This window comes from Raphanus sativus, chromosome 6 (genome assembly GCF_000801105.2).
Source record: "Raphanus sativus cultivar WK10039 chromosome 6, ASM80110v3, whole genome shotgun sequence".
Classification (NCBI taxonomy): Eukaryota; Viridiplantae; Streptophyta; class Magnoliopsida; order Brassicales; family Brassicaceae; genus Raphanus; species Raphanus sativus.
Genome location: NC_079516.1, coordinates 21265118 through 21278207, shown reverse-complemented (window position 1 = coordinate 21278207; position 13090 = coordinate 21265118). Strand labels below are relative to the sequence as shown.

Sequence of the window (13090 nt, the reverse complement as noted above, 5' to 3'; positions counted from 1 at the left end):
ACTTCAAGAAAATTTTATGGATTTTTAATGTGAAAACCATTCAGTTAAGTTTGTTGCCGATAAAAACTCTTAAACTAAGTATTTACTGGAAAAATCCCTATACTAACTTTACTTAAAGAATTAAACTCTCTGTCTATAATACCGGTAAAAATTACCACTGCTACCGGTAATTCATTAGTTTAGGGGTCTTTCCATTAATAAAGCATAGTTGTGGGGTTTTACCATTAAAAATTAAAAAAAAATGAAAATATAAAAATATAATAAATTATCTAAAAGTAGTAACTCAAATTTTCAAAATAAGCATTTTGAAAATTTATGCAAATAGACGAGTTCATCAACGACAACAAAATGAGTTTAATTTGTTTTAAAATGAACATCATATATGTATAAACTGAAAATGGTAAAAACCAGAAAATCAAATTAAAATTATCTAAATATTTATCAGTAATAGTGGTTCTTTTGACTGACACTGGCGATAAAATAATTATCTAAAAAATTAGCAACTAACATTTTGAAAATTAGCACTTCAAATAAAATTCATTTTAAACTCATTACCTACAATTATAATTTTAATGTGAAGCAAACGACTTTCAAGCAAAAAGAGGTCCCCTGAAATTTTCATTTGAGTTTTCCAGGGGGGTTAAAGTGTTTTGGCTTTCATCTTCTGTTTTGATATTTTCTATTATATTTTCTGGTTTTTAACATTTTTAGATTGTACATATATACTGTTGATTAAAAAAATCAGACTCATATATTTACAAAAAAATGCTAATTTTGAAAATTTAAGTTATTTTTTTAGATAATTTTATTAAATTTTGAATTTATTAAAAATAAAACAGATTTTTATTGGTAAAACTCCTCATCATCCTCATCCTCCTCATGAATTTGTTCAGCACAGCGTCGATCTCTAGGTGCCCTGGGTTGATCTTCCATTACTGTTCGTAGAGCTGCCTCGAAGAAAGCCTGTAACGACTCACGTAATTCAAGCTGGAAGGTAGCGAGTGTTCCCTGAATGGCCTCTGTTTGAGCATCAAGTTGCTGTTGAACATCTTTCTTATGCGGCATGGTTAGGATTCTTTGTCTCTGATACCAACTGTTGCAGCTAGCGTAAGAGACAAGGCAAAGATTCAATCAACACGAGATTGTTTCTTTGACGTCTTAAGATCTCAAGCTTCGCAAAAATTGTAATCAAAAGGCGATTTGCGGAGAAGTAAGTCTCAAACTTATATTATAAAGACCAAGTATCAAGAGAGCACATACAATCTCTTTATATAACCCTAAAGATAACTTAAAACATTTTTTTTTTTATAAAAACCAAGTATCATAGCAGTCGATATGCTCGCTACATCACAATGCCTAAATTTTGTTTTAGTGAAATAAGCACTTGAGTACTTAAAACATTAATAGCTTGATAAATAACTAGCATGTCTCACTAAATCAACATTTATCTGACTACAGTGATATTATTAGCTTGCTTTATATTGTGAATTTTTTTAATTCGATAAACATATAAAGCGCAATAAATTTAACAATATTGGCTAAAATTGTTCTTTTCAAAATTTATTTTACTATTTCCTCTGTTTCAAAAAAATGTATATCCTAGACTTCTCACATATATTAAAAAAAAGCATATCAAATTTGATTGTAAATGCATTGTTTTTTGTGAATAAACCATTCGCAATATATTTTATATCAAGTAGTACTGCTTTTACTTGTTTCACTTATTTACCCAATTTGTTATATCTTATATCTCACTTATAACTATCATTCAAACCTTTTATGTACAAACAATTCTACTAGATCTTTTTTTTCTTTTTTTTTTCTTTTAACTCAACAATTCTACTATATCAAATAATTATATTACATTGTTTTCATAACCAAAAATAAGGTTGTAACAAATGGTAAGAAATCTGTGATTTATGAATGGTGTGAGAGCTCCTTCATCGAATTTCAAGATGATAAGGCTTTCGCGAGAAGAATGCATCAATTTTTGTACTAGATGGGGTCTAACAAAGCTTCTTTTCATATTATCTTCCAACTCGAACGCTAAAGAGAAATTTTCATAAAAAGAGAATAAAGTATAAAAAGTCCATTGATAATCTAACAGATGACACTGCCTCCCAACTAATGCACATGCTCTGTCTCTCTTCTTTACAATATTCCCCATATCCCACAAACTATTATCCTCAAAAACCAGATTAAACAAAATAAACCAAATACACACATATATATATATTAAAGATAAGGCACAATCACACACACAAACAAATACTACTTTTGTACAAGAAACAACACCTAAAGTTAGGACCTCAAATCTATATATCACATGGTATATATAGTGCTACAATAATAACACATCAATATTATTATGATTACGTAAAACTAATAAATAAAGCCAATGTGACCAAAACAATGATCTTTTTTGCCTATAGACCAGCTTTGGCCTTACACTCGAGATGTCTGGGGCAAGTGATCAAATGGTCGTTGGTCAAACCGGCGGCTTGCATTAACGAATGTATAACTGTCGGGCCAACGAATCTAAACCCACGACGAACCATGTCTTTGCTTATGGTTTCTGATTTTGATGTCTTCACCGGAATCTTTTGGCAAGATGTGTATTCTGTGGTAAACGGTTTGTGCTTCATGAATTCCCAAATGTATTTGTTGAATGATCCAAAATCTCTTTTAACCTGCAATTTTTAATCAATTATCCGATGAATTTTTCAAGTCCCGTTATATTTTTTTTGGTAAGATCAAGTCGAATTATATGTTTATGCAAATAAGACTGCAACAAAAAAAAAAAAACTATCAATGTCAATATATACCTTGAGAATTTGTTTAGAGTTGTCAACAATTGCAAGGACTTGGCTAAGGCCAATTCCATAGTCGTTGACTATCGACTGTATCTTCTTCTCGTTAAACTCTGCGACAAGCTCTGCTTCGAAACCAGAGAAAGCCTCTCTGCAAAACCAAAGGTTACAAATCTAGACCAAAAGTTTCAGAGAGGAACAAGATGATAGGAGGAAGCACAACGACACTCTTCAACTATGGTTCGCGGCAACGACACCACTGTATTTTACAATATCTGCTTCTCGTAATCAAGACGTCAAAAACAAGATGCATTATTGTAAACAAGTCTGATTTGAATATAATTTTGTATTCATTTAAAAAAAACAGAATTTATAACCAAAAACATCATTTTCATTTTGTGGGTATCTTAAATTAATTTCTTACCTAAAAGTGTTTCTTCTCTTCAAAACCGAAGTCCAGTCGGATCCTACTTGAGCTCCGGTTAACACCAGAAGCTCAAACAGTAGGCTGAGTAAAACATTTAACAGTAATCTTAATTAGTCTCAGTTAATAAGAAACTTTTGTTCTGTTTATAAAAAGGAAAATTTTATTTACTTGTCATCATGAACAGGAACTCCCCATTCTTCGTCATGGTAAGCCACATAGATTGGATCTATAAAAGCAAACTAAGATCTTAGATCCAATTATTAAATACTGGCATGGAAAATTTTGATTTTTCTTGCAGAACAAGTAAATTTTACAAACCTGAACTTGTAGTGATGAAACTGCATCTCTTCTTCTTTTCATGTTCAACATTTAAGTTACTTTCGTTTGATTTTACAGATTTTACTCTACCATAATGAGAGGTTTTCTTCTTTCTTTCTTCTTGTTTCATAGCAACCTCTTGTCTTCGTGCAGCAGCTATACTTCCAGGTTGCTTCTGAACAGTCATCAAGGACTTAACCTCTCTGCAGCCACCATCAGTGCTCTCTGATAATTTCACCGGTTTAGCAGCCTGTTTAGGTTTCTCATGACCGGCCAGTTTTCTTATGGGTTTTAAGTTGGGAGACAAAGGTGGAGAGTTTAGGGATATTTGTCTTGGTGACGCTAACTTTGATGCAATGGGATGTATCAAAGGTTTAGGAGGGGATTTCTTGAGTGAATTGCGTCGGTCTAAAGTGGGAACTTGGTTCGATTTTGGCTGAAGAACCGGACGACCATTGATTTGGGAAATGGCTTCTTGGTTCATGTTCTTTGATTTTGAGGAACACATTTTCTTTCTCTCTAGCTTTGTGTTTTGAAGGATGATATGATAATGGGATGAAACAAATGTGAGATCGCTAAAAGGGTTTTTATAAATGGGCAAAACGATGATAAAATGTGGGGTAGGTATCAAATTTAATAATTGCTAGTGGGATTTACTCTTATTTATTATATCCACACTAATTAAGGTTTTTTGAGACAAGAGTCTTCTATTTTGTTTAATAAGGTCTGCTGGTGTTAATTAGGGTTTTAATTAATTAGGGTTTGGAGTGAAAGAGAAGTGGGCTTCTTTAGGAACATGGTGGGGTGAGATATGTAATGCAAATCCAGAATAGCCTATGGCTTAGGGAAGAGTTACTCTTGGGTCACCACTGTAGGATAAGGACAGTACATTCCTTTTTTTTTTTTTTTTTGAAACTATACATTCCTTTTTTTGGTTACTCTTTTCTCATATTATATATTTTCATGTACTTTGATAGAAAAAAAACAATATGTATTTTCATGTACTTGTATCTAATTGTTTGATATTAGCTTATCTTTGTGAAGACGTTCTCAAATATTTCAACAATTTTAATTTGACAAATTATTGTATGGTGTTTAGAAATGTTTTAAAAAGAGTCTTTTAAAAGTTAAGAAACCTTTAAACTTTCTATACTCAATACATAATCAGCTAAAAGAAAAAAAAATAGGAAGACTTCTTTACTTAGAAAAGTTTATTAAACTTAACATAAACAAATTTCATGTTTATAAAACAACTTTTATGTTTTTTGTTATTTTATGTATTATTAAACAACTTATGGTGTTATGTTCTCACTAATTATCTGAGATTTACGTATACATTTTTGTTTTATAGTTTCCCATATAGTTTTTTAAAAAAATATATATAAAAGTTCACTCATAATTCTCTCACGGTTAATTATTGATAATATCGCCTTTAAAATATACAGTTCATTTCTCGTAGGTAAAACTGAACTAGTGATTGATCAAAAAAAAAAAGAACTAGTGATCCTTATATAGTACTCTCAAGAGCTATTAGATCACCTCACCATTCACCGCATACGTATAGATTTCCAAGTATAGTATTAGTGTAATATGTACTAATGCTTATGAAGAGAAATGATTAAGCATATGTTATTATGATTCGTTATCATTTCGGGTTTGATAAACTTTATATGAACTATATTGGCAATTAGCAATTTCTCAGCGAGAAGAAGAAATGTCATTCTCTCACTTTTGCCTTTACTATTAATATTGCAAGTGTCTTAGTTATTTTAATTTTGAGAGAGACCTTTCATTAAAGATCCAGCTTGACAATTTTGCTTCACAATCAATTTTTTTTCATTTTTCTATTTATTACACCTCCAACTCTAATTCCTATCAAACCTCAACCCATGTACAGATTATTATTCTCTACCAATAAATTTGAACTTGTTAAAACACTAAATATACATTTACAGATTTATAAAGTTAAGACCCAAAGTAGGTGGATGATCTCGATATAATTATTCTCGTTAACCATTTATATATCTCAACTATTGCTTTTGTCAAAAAAACTAACATTTTTGCATTTGGCAGCAAAGCCCTTGCGCTCTTGAATATGAAAGACTAGTATGATATTAAGATGGTATTATTAAATACATATAGATGAGGAGAGGAACACAAATATGGTATCTATAAGAATATAAATATGAAATTGGTCCCAAGTTCAAGCTGTGTACCAATGGACCAGCTTTTAAAGGAATCTCATCTTTTAGCTAGCTAAAGCTAACATTTAGCCTTTATCTACGTAAATGGTCCTTCAGAATTACACAATAAAAGCTTTTAAGGATAAACACAAAACAAATATCCAAAAAGTTAAAACAATTATATTCGATTCATATGATTATGAAATACACTGATTATTTTTGTATGGATCTGATACAATAATTATATGTACGCAAATGTACAATAACTATACGGTTATCACAAATTTAGAAGATTAGATCGTCTATAATTAGAACGAATTAGCGAGACACATCATAGACTAGATAATTAAATAACTACGTTTAATAAAAAGAATAATCACGAATTTAAGTGGTCTAGAAAAAGTTAAATCATTTTAAGTCAAGCTGGAGCTTGTTGGATGACAACTGAACAACCAAAGTCTCTTCAAATGTCAACTCTTCTTGTTCTTCTTAATAGACTGTAGTCTCCTTTAATTATTAATATTGCTTGATGTCTTATTAGAAGATAACATCACAAAAAGGTTGACAAAAAGAAAAAGAAGATGAAAATATGGGATGTGATTCTTCTTTAAATGGAATCACGGGAGGAGACATACCATGTGTTAGTGAACAAACCATATAAAATAAAGTTTTGTGACTTGATTTAACATTTAAACGAAATATTAAATATTTCCGTTTGCAAAACAAAAAATTAAATATTTGAAGTGTTTCTTTCTTTACTATAACTAGTTTAAAACCCGTGCTTTGAGTATTTTATACATAAACTATTTTGTTGCTAAAAAAAATACATAAACTATTTTTACATATTATTAATTATTTTACGTTTTTTACATTATATATATTAAATAATTGAAAGATAATTAACTATTACATATATAATCAAATTCATAAACACATCAAAGTAATCATTTATGTTTATTTATAACTATTGTATATATGGTAACTAATTTAAACAATCACTTTTGTAAATTTTGTATGGATTAATTAAATTTAAATGATATTAATATAGATATGTAATATATTTTAATAAGCATATCTATTAAATGAGACTTCTTAATCATATGGTTTTATGATAATTTGTATCTTTTAATAGTTTAAATAATTCGTATCTTTTTTTAAAATGTGGAGCTTTTAATAGTTTAAATAATTTATAATCGTTTAAAAATTTACTGCAAATCAAAAGTCAAATTTATAATTCTCAATTCTTGTTCAATGCAAATTTTGAATTAAAGTGTTTGTGTATTTTTATATGGTATATACTTATGTATATATATATTGAATATCTATTAAATCATATTTTTTAGTTATATGATTTTACGATCATTTATACTTTTATAATGAAAATTTTAAACCATTGATCACAAGTTTCTAATTTGAGACTTTTAACGATTTCAATAATTTATAACCATTGTAAAATTTCAAAATATAACATATAAGAAAATGTATATTTATTGTATGGTTAATATGACTGTTTATTTTCTGTTAATAGTTTAAAATTAAACATAATTTATGGAGGATACACAAATTGTTATCAAATTTTATTATTAAAATCACTTATTGTCATATATATACTTTAATCATATTAGGTAATCTCGTAACTTTTATTTTTTAAAAATATATATTAATTTGCACATTATTATTTAATTTGATGATTAGTTTAATGAGAACTATAATATATATATTCAATGGGCCAACATATTTCTCTAAAGATTTTGAGTAGTATTTTAATGATGGCACATGTCATAACAAAAATACGATAATATTTCTCTTTTAATATATTCTCTTTTAATATATCAGGATGAGCTGGAGTCGTTACTTTGGGCCGAGGTACAAAACTCTCTTTGACAAGAACCAGCTGCGGACGCCCATTGGCTGCAGGGATATTTCCGGCTATCCCAAGTAGATGGTGCTTTACATATGGTTCATGAAAAGATAAGAATAACTACTCGGAACAAGGATGGTATAGCACATTGGCAGACTTTGATGGCCTAATGAGGGATAAGAATACATGAGCGACTCAGTCGCCACTTCATTCAGAAATTGAATTTCTTATTTGGGTAATGGAATGCATGAGGAATTTATTATAGTTTTCTGTAACTTTGGCGACGGAATGTTCTCAATTGGTGAAGATAGTTTCGGAACCAGAAGAATGATTAGAATTTGCAAGTTATTTGAAAGACATAACAACCTTGAAAAGGAGTTTTAATCACTTAAAACACATTCATATACCACTGACGCTGAATAAAATGGCGGATAGTCTCGCACGAAGTGCAAGAAAATAATTGTCGTTTGGTGTCTATATAGATGGTTAGTTACCGACTTGGTTTGTTGAGTTTATATGAGTCTGTTTTATTTCTGACAAAAAAAAATATATGAGGATGAGCTTAAAATGTTTTTTATTTCCTTAATTCATTTCTTTAGCCAAACAATTTCTTGTTGCCCGTATACATGTATCATTATTAATGATACATGTGGTCTTGCAAGATTGTAATACATATTGTAGAAAGATGTAAAGAACACTTTTCACTCATGTGGATGGTCTGGTTTATGAATAAAGCTAAGAGTCGCTTTTTAAAAATGATAACTATTATTTTAGCAAAAAAGAAAGGCCAACTATTAGGCATATTTTCCGTACCTCTAAGATTAATTGTTGTTCATGTAGTGATCCCATACATGTAGCTTCTTTTCAGAAACATTGCATATTTAATCTTATATTGTGATTTATTATTGTTTTACTTTTTAATCAGTGAATATAACATACTTTGTATAGGTATATTGATCATTAGTTTGACCAACAAAAACAACTTTGGTTAGTATATATAATCCGAGTGTTTCACCTTATTAATAATTTACAAGTAAAGTTTTAGTTTTATTTTCTATATCATTTGTTTATTGATCCCTAAGAATCAAGAAATGCTCTGACAACATCTATAATTGGAGCCATACATATCGGACATTTTTTAGTACTCCATAGAAGCTCATGGCCACATTTCAGACACGTGCACATATGTCCACACCTGCGAAAGTGCAAAACGAAACCGCGATTCTATTACAACTTTTACGATTGGACCGAACCACTATCAGGTTCTGCAAGCATACACAAAACGTACCTATAGAGAAGCGAGTCTATAGGCTTCTCGAAGCAGACAGAGCAGTTTCCTTGCAAAGAATCTGAAGCTGAAATCGACATAGTTCACAGTTACAGTTACATCATTCAGTCGTGGAATCTTGATGGGTTTTTAATTGAACTAAGAATACTTTTAAAAAGCTTACTTACCTGAAGCTGATCTGAATTTCTGGAAATCGAAGCAAGATTTGACATAGCCTTTTAGTTCGAGCATTTCTCTTTGCATCTTTTTAATTTCTTCCCTGAGATCATATATCATCTGTGTATCCCATGTGAAACAAAATTTGTTACTTCACCAACACGTAACCATACTGAGCTAAGAAAAAAAGAAACAGAGCAAAACTCACAGAGGAAGTATTTTCATGATCATTAGGGTAGGGTTTATGATCTTCGAAGCTCCACGTTTTCATCGTACTTTTCGCTGAGTCTTGGCTGAAACCATCATAGACAACTACACTTTCAAGATCAACATTCTCTGTTTCACTTTCTTTTAGTTTCTCTAGGTGTTCTGCTGAGCACTCCTCGCTAGCTTCTCCATCCACATGATTGCCTTTTACTTCTAACCCTTTTTGTGGCCGTGAGATCAGAATTTTTTCAATCTCTTTCCGAAAATCGCTTGTCAGGAAGCTAAATACCGTCCTTCTGCACAATCAACCACAAGCTCAAAAACACCAAAAATTTAAACAAGTTAAAGGAAAAAAAAAAGAAAAGAATAAATCACTGAACATACTCATTGATTAATTTCTGAAAAATATCATCTTTCTTTGAAAGCTTCTTGATGATCTCCAGCTCCCGTTCCTTCCTTAGATCGTCCCAATAACTCCGTGGTCGTGATATATGGCTAACCCAATCATAGTTCACACTCTCTCCACTATAATCTTCATATTCATTTTCACCTACCATGTCATTTTCAACCCAACCATTTAGAAATCTTGGTGATTCAAGGATTAGACACAATGTTTCTGATGCTTCTTGCTTCTTGTCTTTCGACGTTTCTTCATCGTCTTTTGAAAACATTTCATCAGTATGGCTCTCACTAGATACGCCACTCGCATTTTCTTCTTCCTTCCTTTTCTCCAAACTAATCATTGATGTAACGTCTTGAGGATTGACTCTATATCCATTAGTGTCTATATTGATTACCTCTGTGACCTCCACATCAATACCGCTTCTTGCAGCTTCTCCCTCGCTTTTAGCTTTTCCCATAGTTATTCTCATATTGCTTCTCTCCTCAGAGTCCCACAGATTCACTTTCTCTGCGGTACTCAATGTATTATTTGTTTCTACACTTCCCATTACAATGCCTTCCTCTGAAGTTTCTCCTGACCCTTCTCCTTCTTCTGTAGCTTTGCTCTCAGATTCATGTTTCTTTAAACCATTCTTATTGCTTGTATCTTCACTCGTTGTAGCTTCACTAGCGATATTTGTATTGTACCTATCAGTGCATTGTGATTGATATAGATTGTCTTAAAGCTCTCCAAGAATTGCGAAAAAACAAGCTGAAGAACATTAACTATAAGCTTATTAGCACCTGAGATTCATCAAACCAGACCCTCTCGAAGACCGTTTTGCTGATTTAAACAGATGTCTTTCTCGGATCGCGGTGCACCTTTCAAAAGATCTGATCCTAAGCATGTACTAAACAACAACAAAAAGAATGTCTACAGTTACTTAAATTGCACTGCACCAATAAAATGTCATTAATAACTGTAAATTATTCATTCACATAATTAATAGAAAAAAAAACATTAAAACGGGTATTTATCTCAATTATGTTTTTCTAAAGTTTTTTAGCATTCTTGAAGTGTAATTCGCAGAGTTTCTCAACACTATTCTATTACCAGTTAATTACAGCTGAAATAAAAGTACCTGAAGACGCTCGCATCCACGAGGTGAGAACTTCGAAACCAAGGTGAGACCAGTGATCCATTTGAGATACGTTTTCCTTTCACGCAAAATCATCATCAAGAAATCTTCAAATGCTTGCCGTCCTCTTATCCTTACCAACGGAGGTAAACATCTTGAGTCCCTCTCCTTCTCACAAGAATCTGAAATGTTATCTACTTCTTCACCGTTGTTTCTTGCCTCGTCACTGATAGACTCAAAAAATAAACTATCAATAAGGAAATGATTTCGAGTCGGGCTAGACGGTCGCGACCTAGCTTCCCAAATCTGGACCAGAGAAGAAGCTCCCATAATGATCTCATTTCTTGACGAGTTCTCTGTTTCAACTAGATTATAAAACGGATTTGAATTGGTCTCTGGATAAGAAAGAGTCTGCGGAGATTCCTCTGTTTCAGAAACAGAGGTTCTTGAAGAACATTCAAGAACCTCTTTCCCATCTTGTTTACTTCCGGAATCATCCACAGGAAAGACATGAAAAATATCGGATTGATCTCTGACTAAAACTTTGAGATCCTTTTCTTTCTTGCTGCGATCACTCGGGACACATTCGAACATCTTTGTCGAAACCATTTCTAAAGACGCCATTGTTCAAACGTTACATAAGAAAATCATCTGTTAATTTTCTACAATTGCTCTGTTTTGTTACACTCAACTACTACAACGAAAGACGCAAACTATAACTGAAATAAGTTGTAAGTTTCAAAAGAAATTTAAAACTAGATGCACTTGATCTAAAAATGGCTTTTTGATGAATACAGTTTTACATTCAAAAGAATTTTGTTTTGGAGAAAATGAATCAGTGTGTTCCACGAACAAATTGAAAACTACAATTATGAACAATAATGATTTAAGAGAAATATTTTCTTTGATTTTCTTAAATTCCTCTGTTTCTCGAGATATTATAGAAGTCTTTAGAGAATTAGAGATTGACTTTCCGAAAACTGTTATGTTAACAGCAAAAAAATGAAAACAGAGGATTTTTAATTAGGCAGGGAGAGAATCAAAAGGATAACATCTAGAGGAGAAGTTGTGTAATACGACTTTCTCTCTACATTTGATCTGTTTATATAGATAATATATTTCAGATTCTATTACTAGTTGTAATGCGATATAAGGTTTTAGCTGTGAGTTGAAATGGTTATTTCATCTTCCACTACTGATTAGATGCTGTGTAGTTATATCTTTTTGACATGAAGTCTTTTTTCTTTCCAATAAGGATAACTAAACTGAATTGAAGACAACCAGATTTATGTATTCCAATTGGATTTTATACCAAGTTAGTGTATTTGTAAACAAATTTTAAAATATATTTAAGTACTTAAAAACTGAGAACATCTTATATATTAAAATAAAATTCTCAACCTTGATTCATGTTGTGTGATTTTTTAAAAAAATAGACATATTCCTAGAAAGTCATGTTTCATTTAATCTCTAATCTTATCGTTATTATACCTAACTAATCGAGACTATATGACAACAATAAGCCTAAAATGGTTTGGATAACTAACATAATTTTTTATTCATTTAATTAAAATTTAGAGAATACTTGACCCATTGGATTTATATTTTAAAGAATACTTACTATTTAAATCTTTTCAATCTTAACTTTTAAAATTATATAGTTCATTTAAAAAATAAATTATATGTTTAATTAAATTCTTTATAAAATTTATATATGAAGCTTTAAGTTTAGTTTTTGTTAACTTTCTCATTTTGTGGAATGTTTGATTATTTTTGGAGATGATAATATTTTAATATTTTCCAAATTCTATTTTTATTTATTCATTCAATAATGAAATACTAATCCAACAAACAAAAAATATATAAGAAGAAACAAATACATATGAAAGTTTGAAACACTATATTTGATGGAGAACAAGTATACTCTAATATTATTATCTAATATTAAATATACTCGATAATATAATTTTAATTTTAAAAAACTTTTCTAAATTTGTGGACTATTACAATATTTTTAGAGGTGACAATAAAACAATATTTTACCAATCTTTATATATTTACGAGTTAAATAATGAAATAATAATCCAAAAATATATATACAGAAGAAGATACAAATATATATATGAAAGTCTGAAACAACTAATTCAATAAAAAAGATGTACGGTAAAATTATTATGTTTTAAAAAGTGATAAACATACCTCATATATCCTCCTATATATTAAAAGAGAAGTACAAACGCCACGTGGCGCTCACACAGTTCTTCTCACGAAAATTCTCGCGTTTCTATTGGTCAAATTTTTCTAATTATTCTTTTTGATT

General features: G+C 30.5%; 2 protein-coding genes across 2 annotated transcripts; both read right to left on the bottom strand.

Moving 5' to 3' along the window:
* Positions 1-2208: 2208 nt before the first annotated feature.
* On the bottom strand, positions 2209-4126 carry LOC108806689 (uncharacterized). The gene is made up of 5 exons (XM_018578862.2): positions 3556-4126; positions 3406-3463; positions 3235-3318; positions 2826-2961; positions 2209-2690 (listed from the first exon to the last, which is right to left on the bottom strand). The coding sequence occupies exons 1-5, from the start codon at positions 4061-4063 to the stop codon at positions 2427-2429; spliced, it is 1050 nt and encodes a 349-aa protein (XP_018434364.1). The 5' UTR covers positions 4064-4126; the 3' UTR covers positions 2209-2426.
* A 4499-nt stretch (positions 4127-8625) lies between these two features.
* On the bottom strand, positions 8626-11884 carry LOC108808046 (uncharacterized). Its single transcript, XM_018580249.2, has 7 exons — positions 10774-11884; positions 10436-10542; positions 9635-10339; positions 9252-9546; positions 9055-9163; positions 8888-8954; positions 8626-8794 (listed from the first exon to the last, which is right to left on the bottom strand). The coding sequence occupies exons 1-7, from the start codon at positions 11392-11394 to the stop codon at positions 8677-8679; spliced, it is 2022 nt and encodes a 673-aa protein (XP_018435751.1). The 5' UTR covers positions 11395-11884; the 3' UTR covers positions 8626-8676.
* Positions 11885-13090: the final 1206 nt, after the last annotated feature.

Coding starts and splice junctions, on each gene's coding strand:
- LOC108806689 (XM_018578862.2), bottom strand. CDS start 4,063: ATGTGTTCCTCAAAATCAAAGAACATGAACCAAGAAGCCATTTCCCAA. Junction 3,319..3,405: donor GTTCCTGTTCATGATGACAA/GTAAATAAAATT, acceptor TGTTTTACTCAG/CCTACTGTTTGAGCTTCTGG. Junction 2,962..3,234: donor AAGAGAAGAAACACTTTTAG/GTAAGAAATTAA, acceptor TTGGTTTTGCAG/AGAGGCTTTCTCTGGTTTCG.
- LOC108808046 (XM_018580249.2), bottom strand. CDS start 11,394: ATGGCGTCTTTAGAAATGGTTTCGACAAAGATGTTCGAATGTGTCCCG. Junction 10,340..10,435: donor TCTGGTTTGATGAATCTCAG/GTGCTAATAAGC, acceptor ATGCACTGATAG/GTACAATACAAATATCGCTA. Junction 8,795..8,887: donor ATAGACTCGCTTCTCTATAG/GTACGTTTTGTG, acceptor GCACTTTCGCAG/GTGTGGACATATGTGCACGT.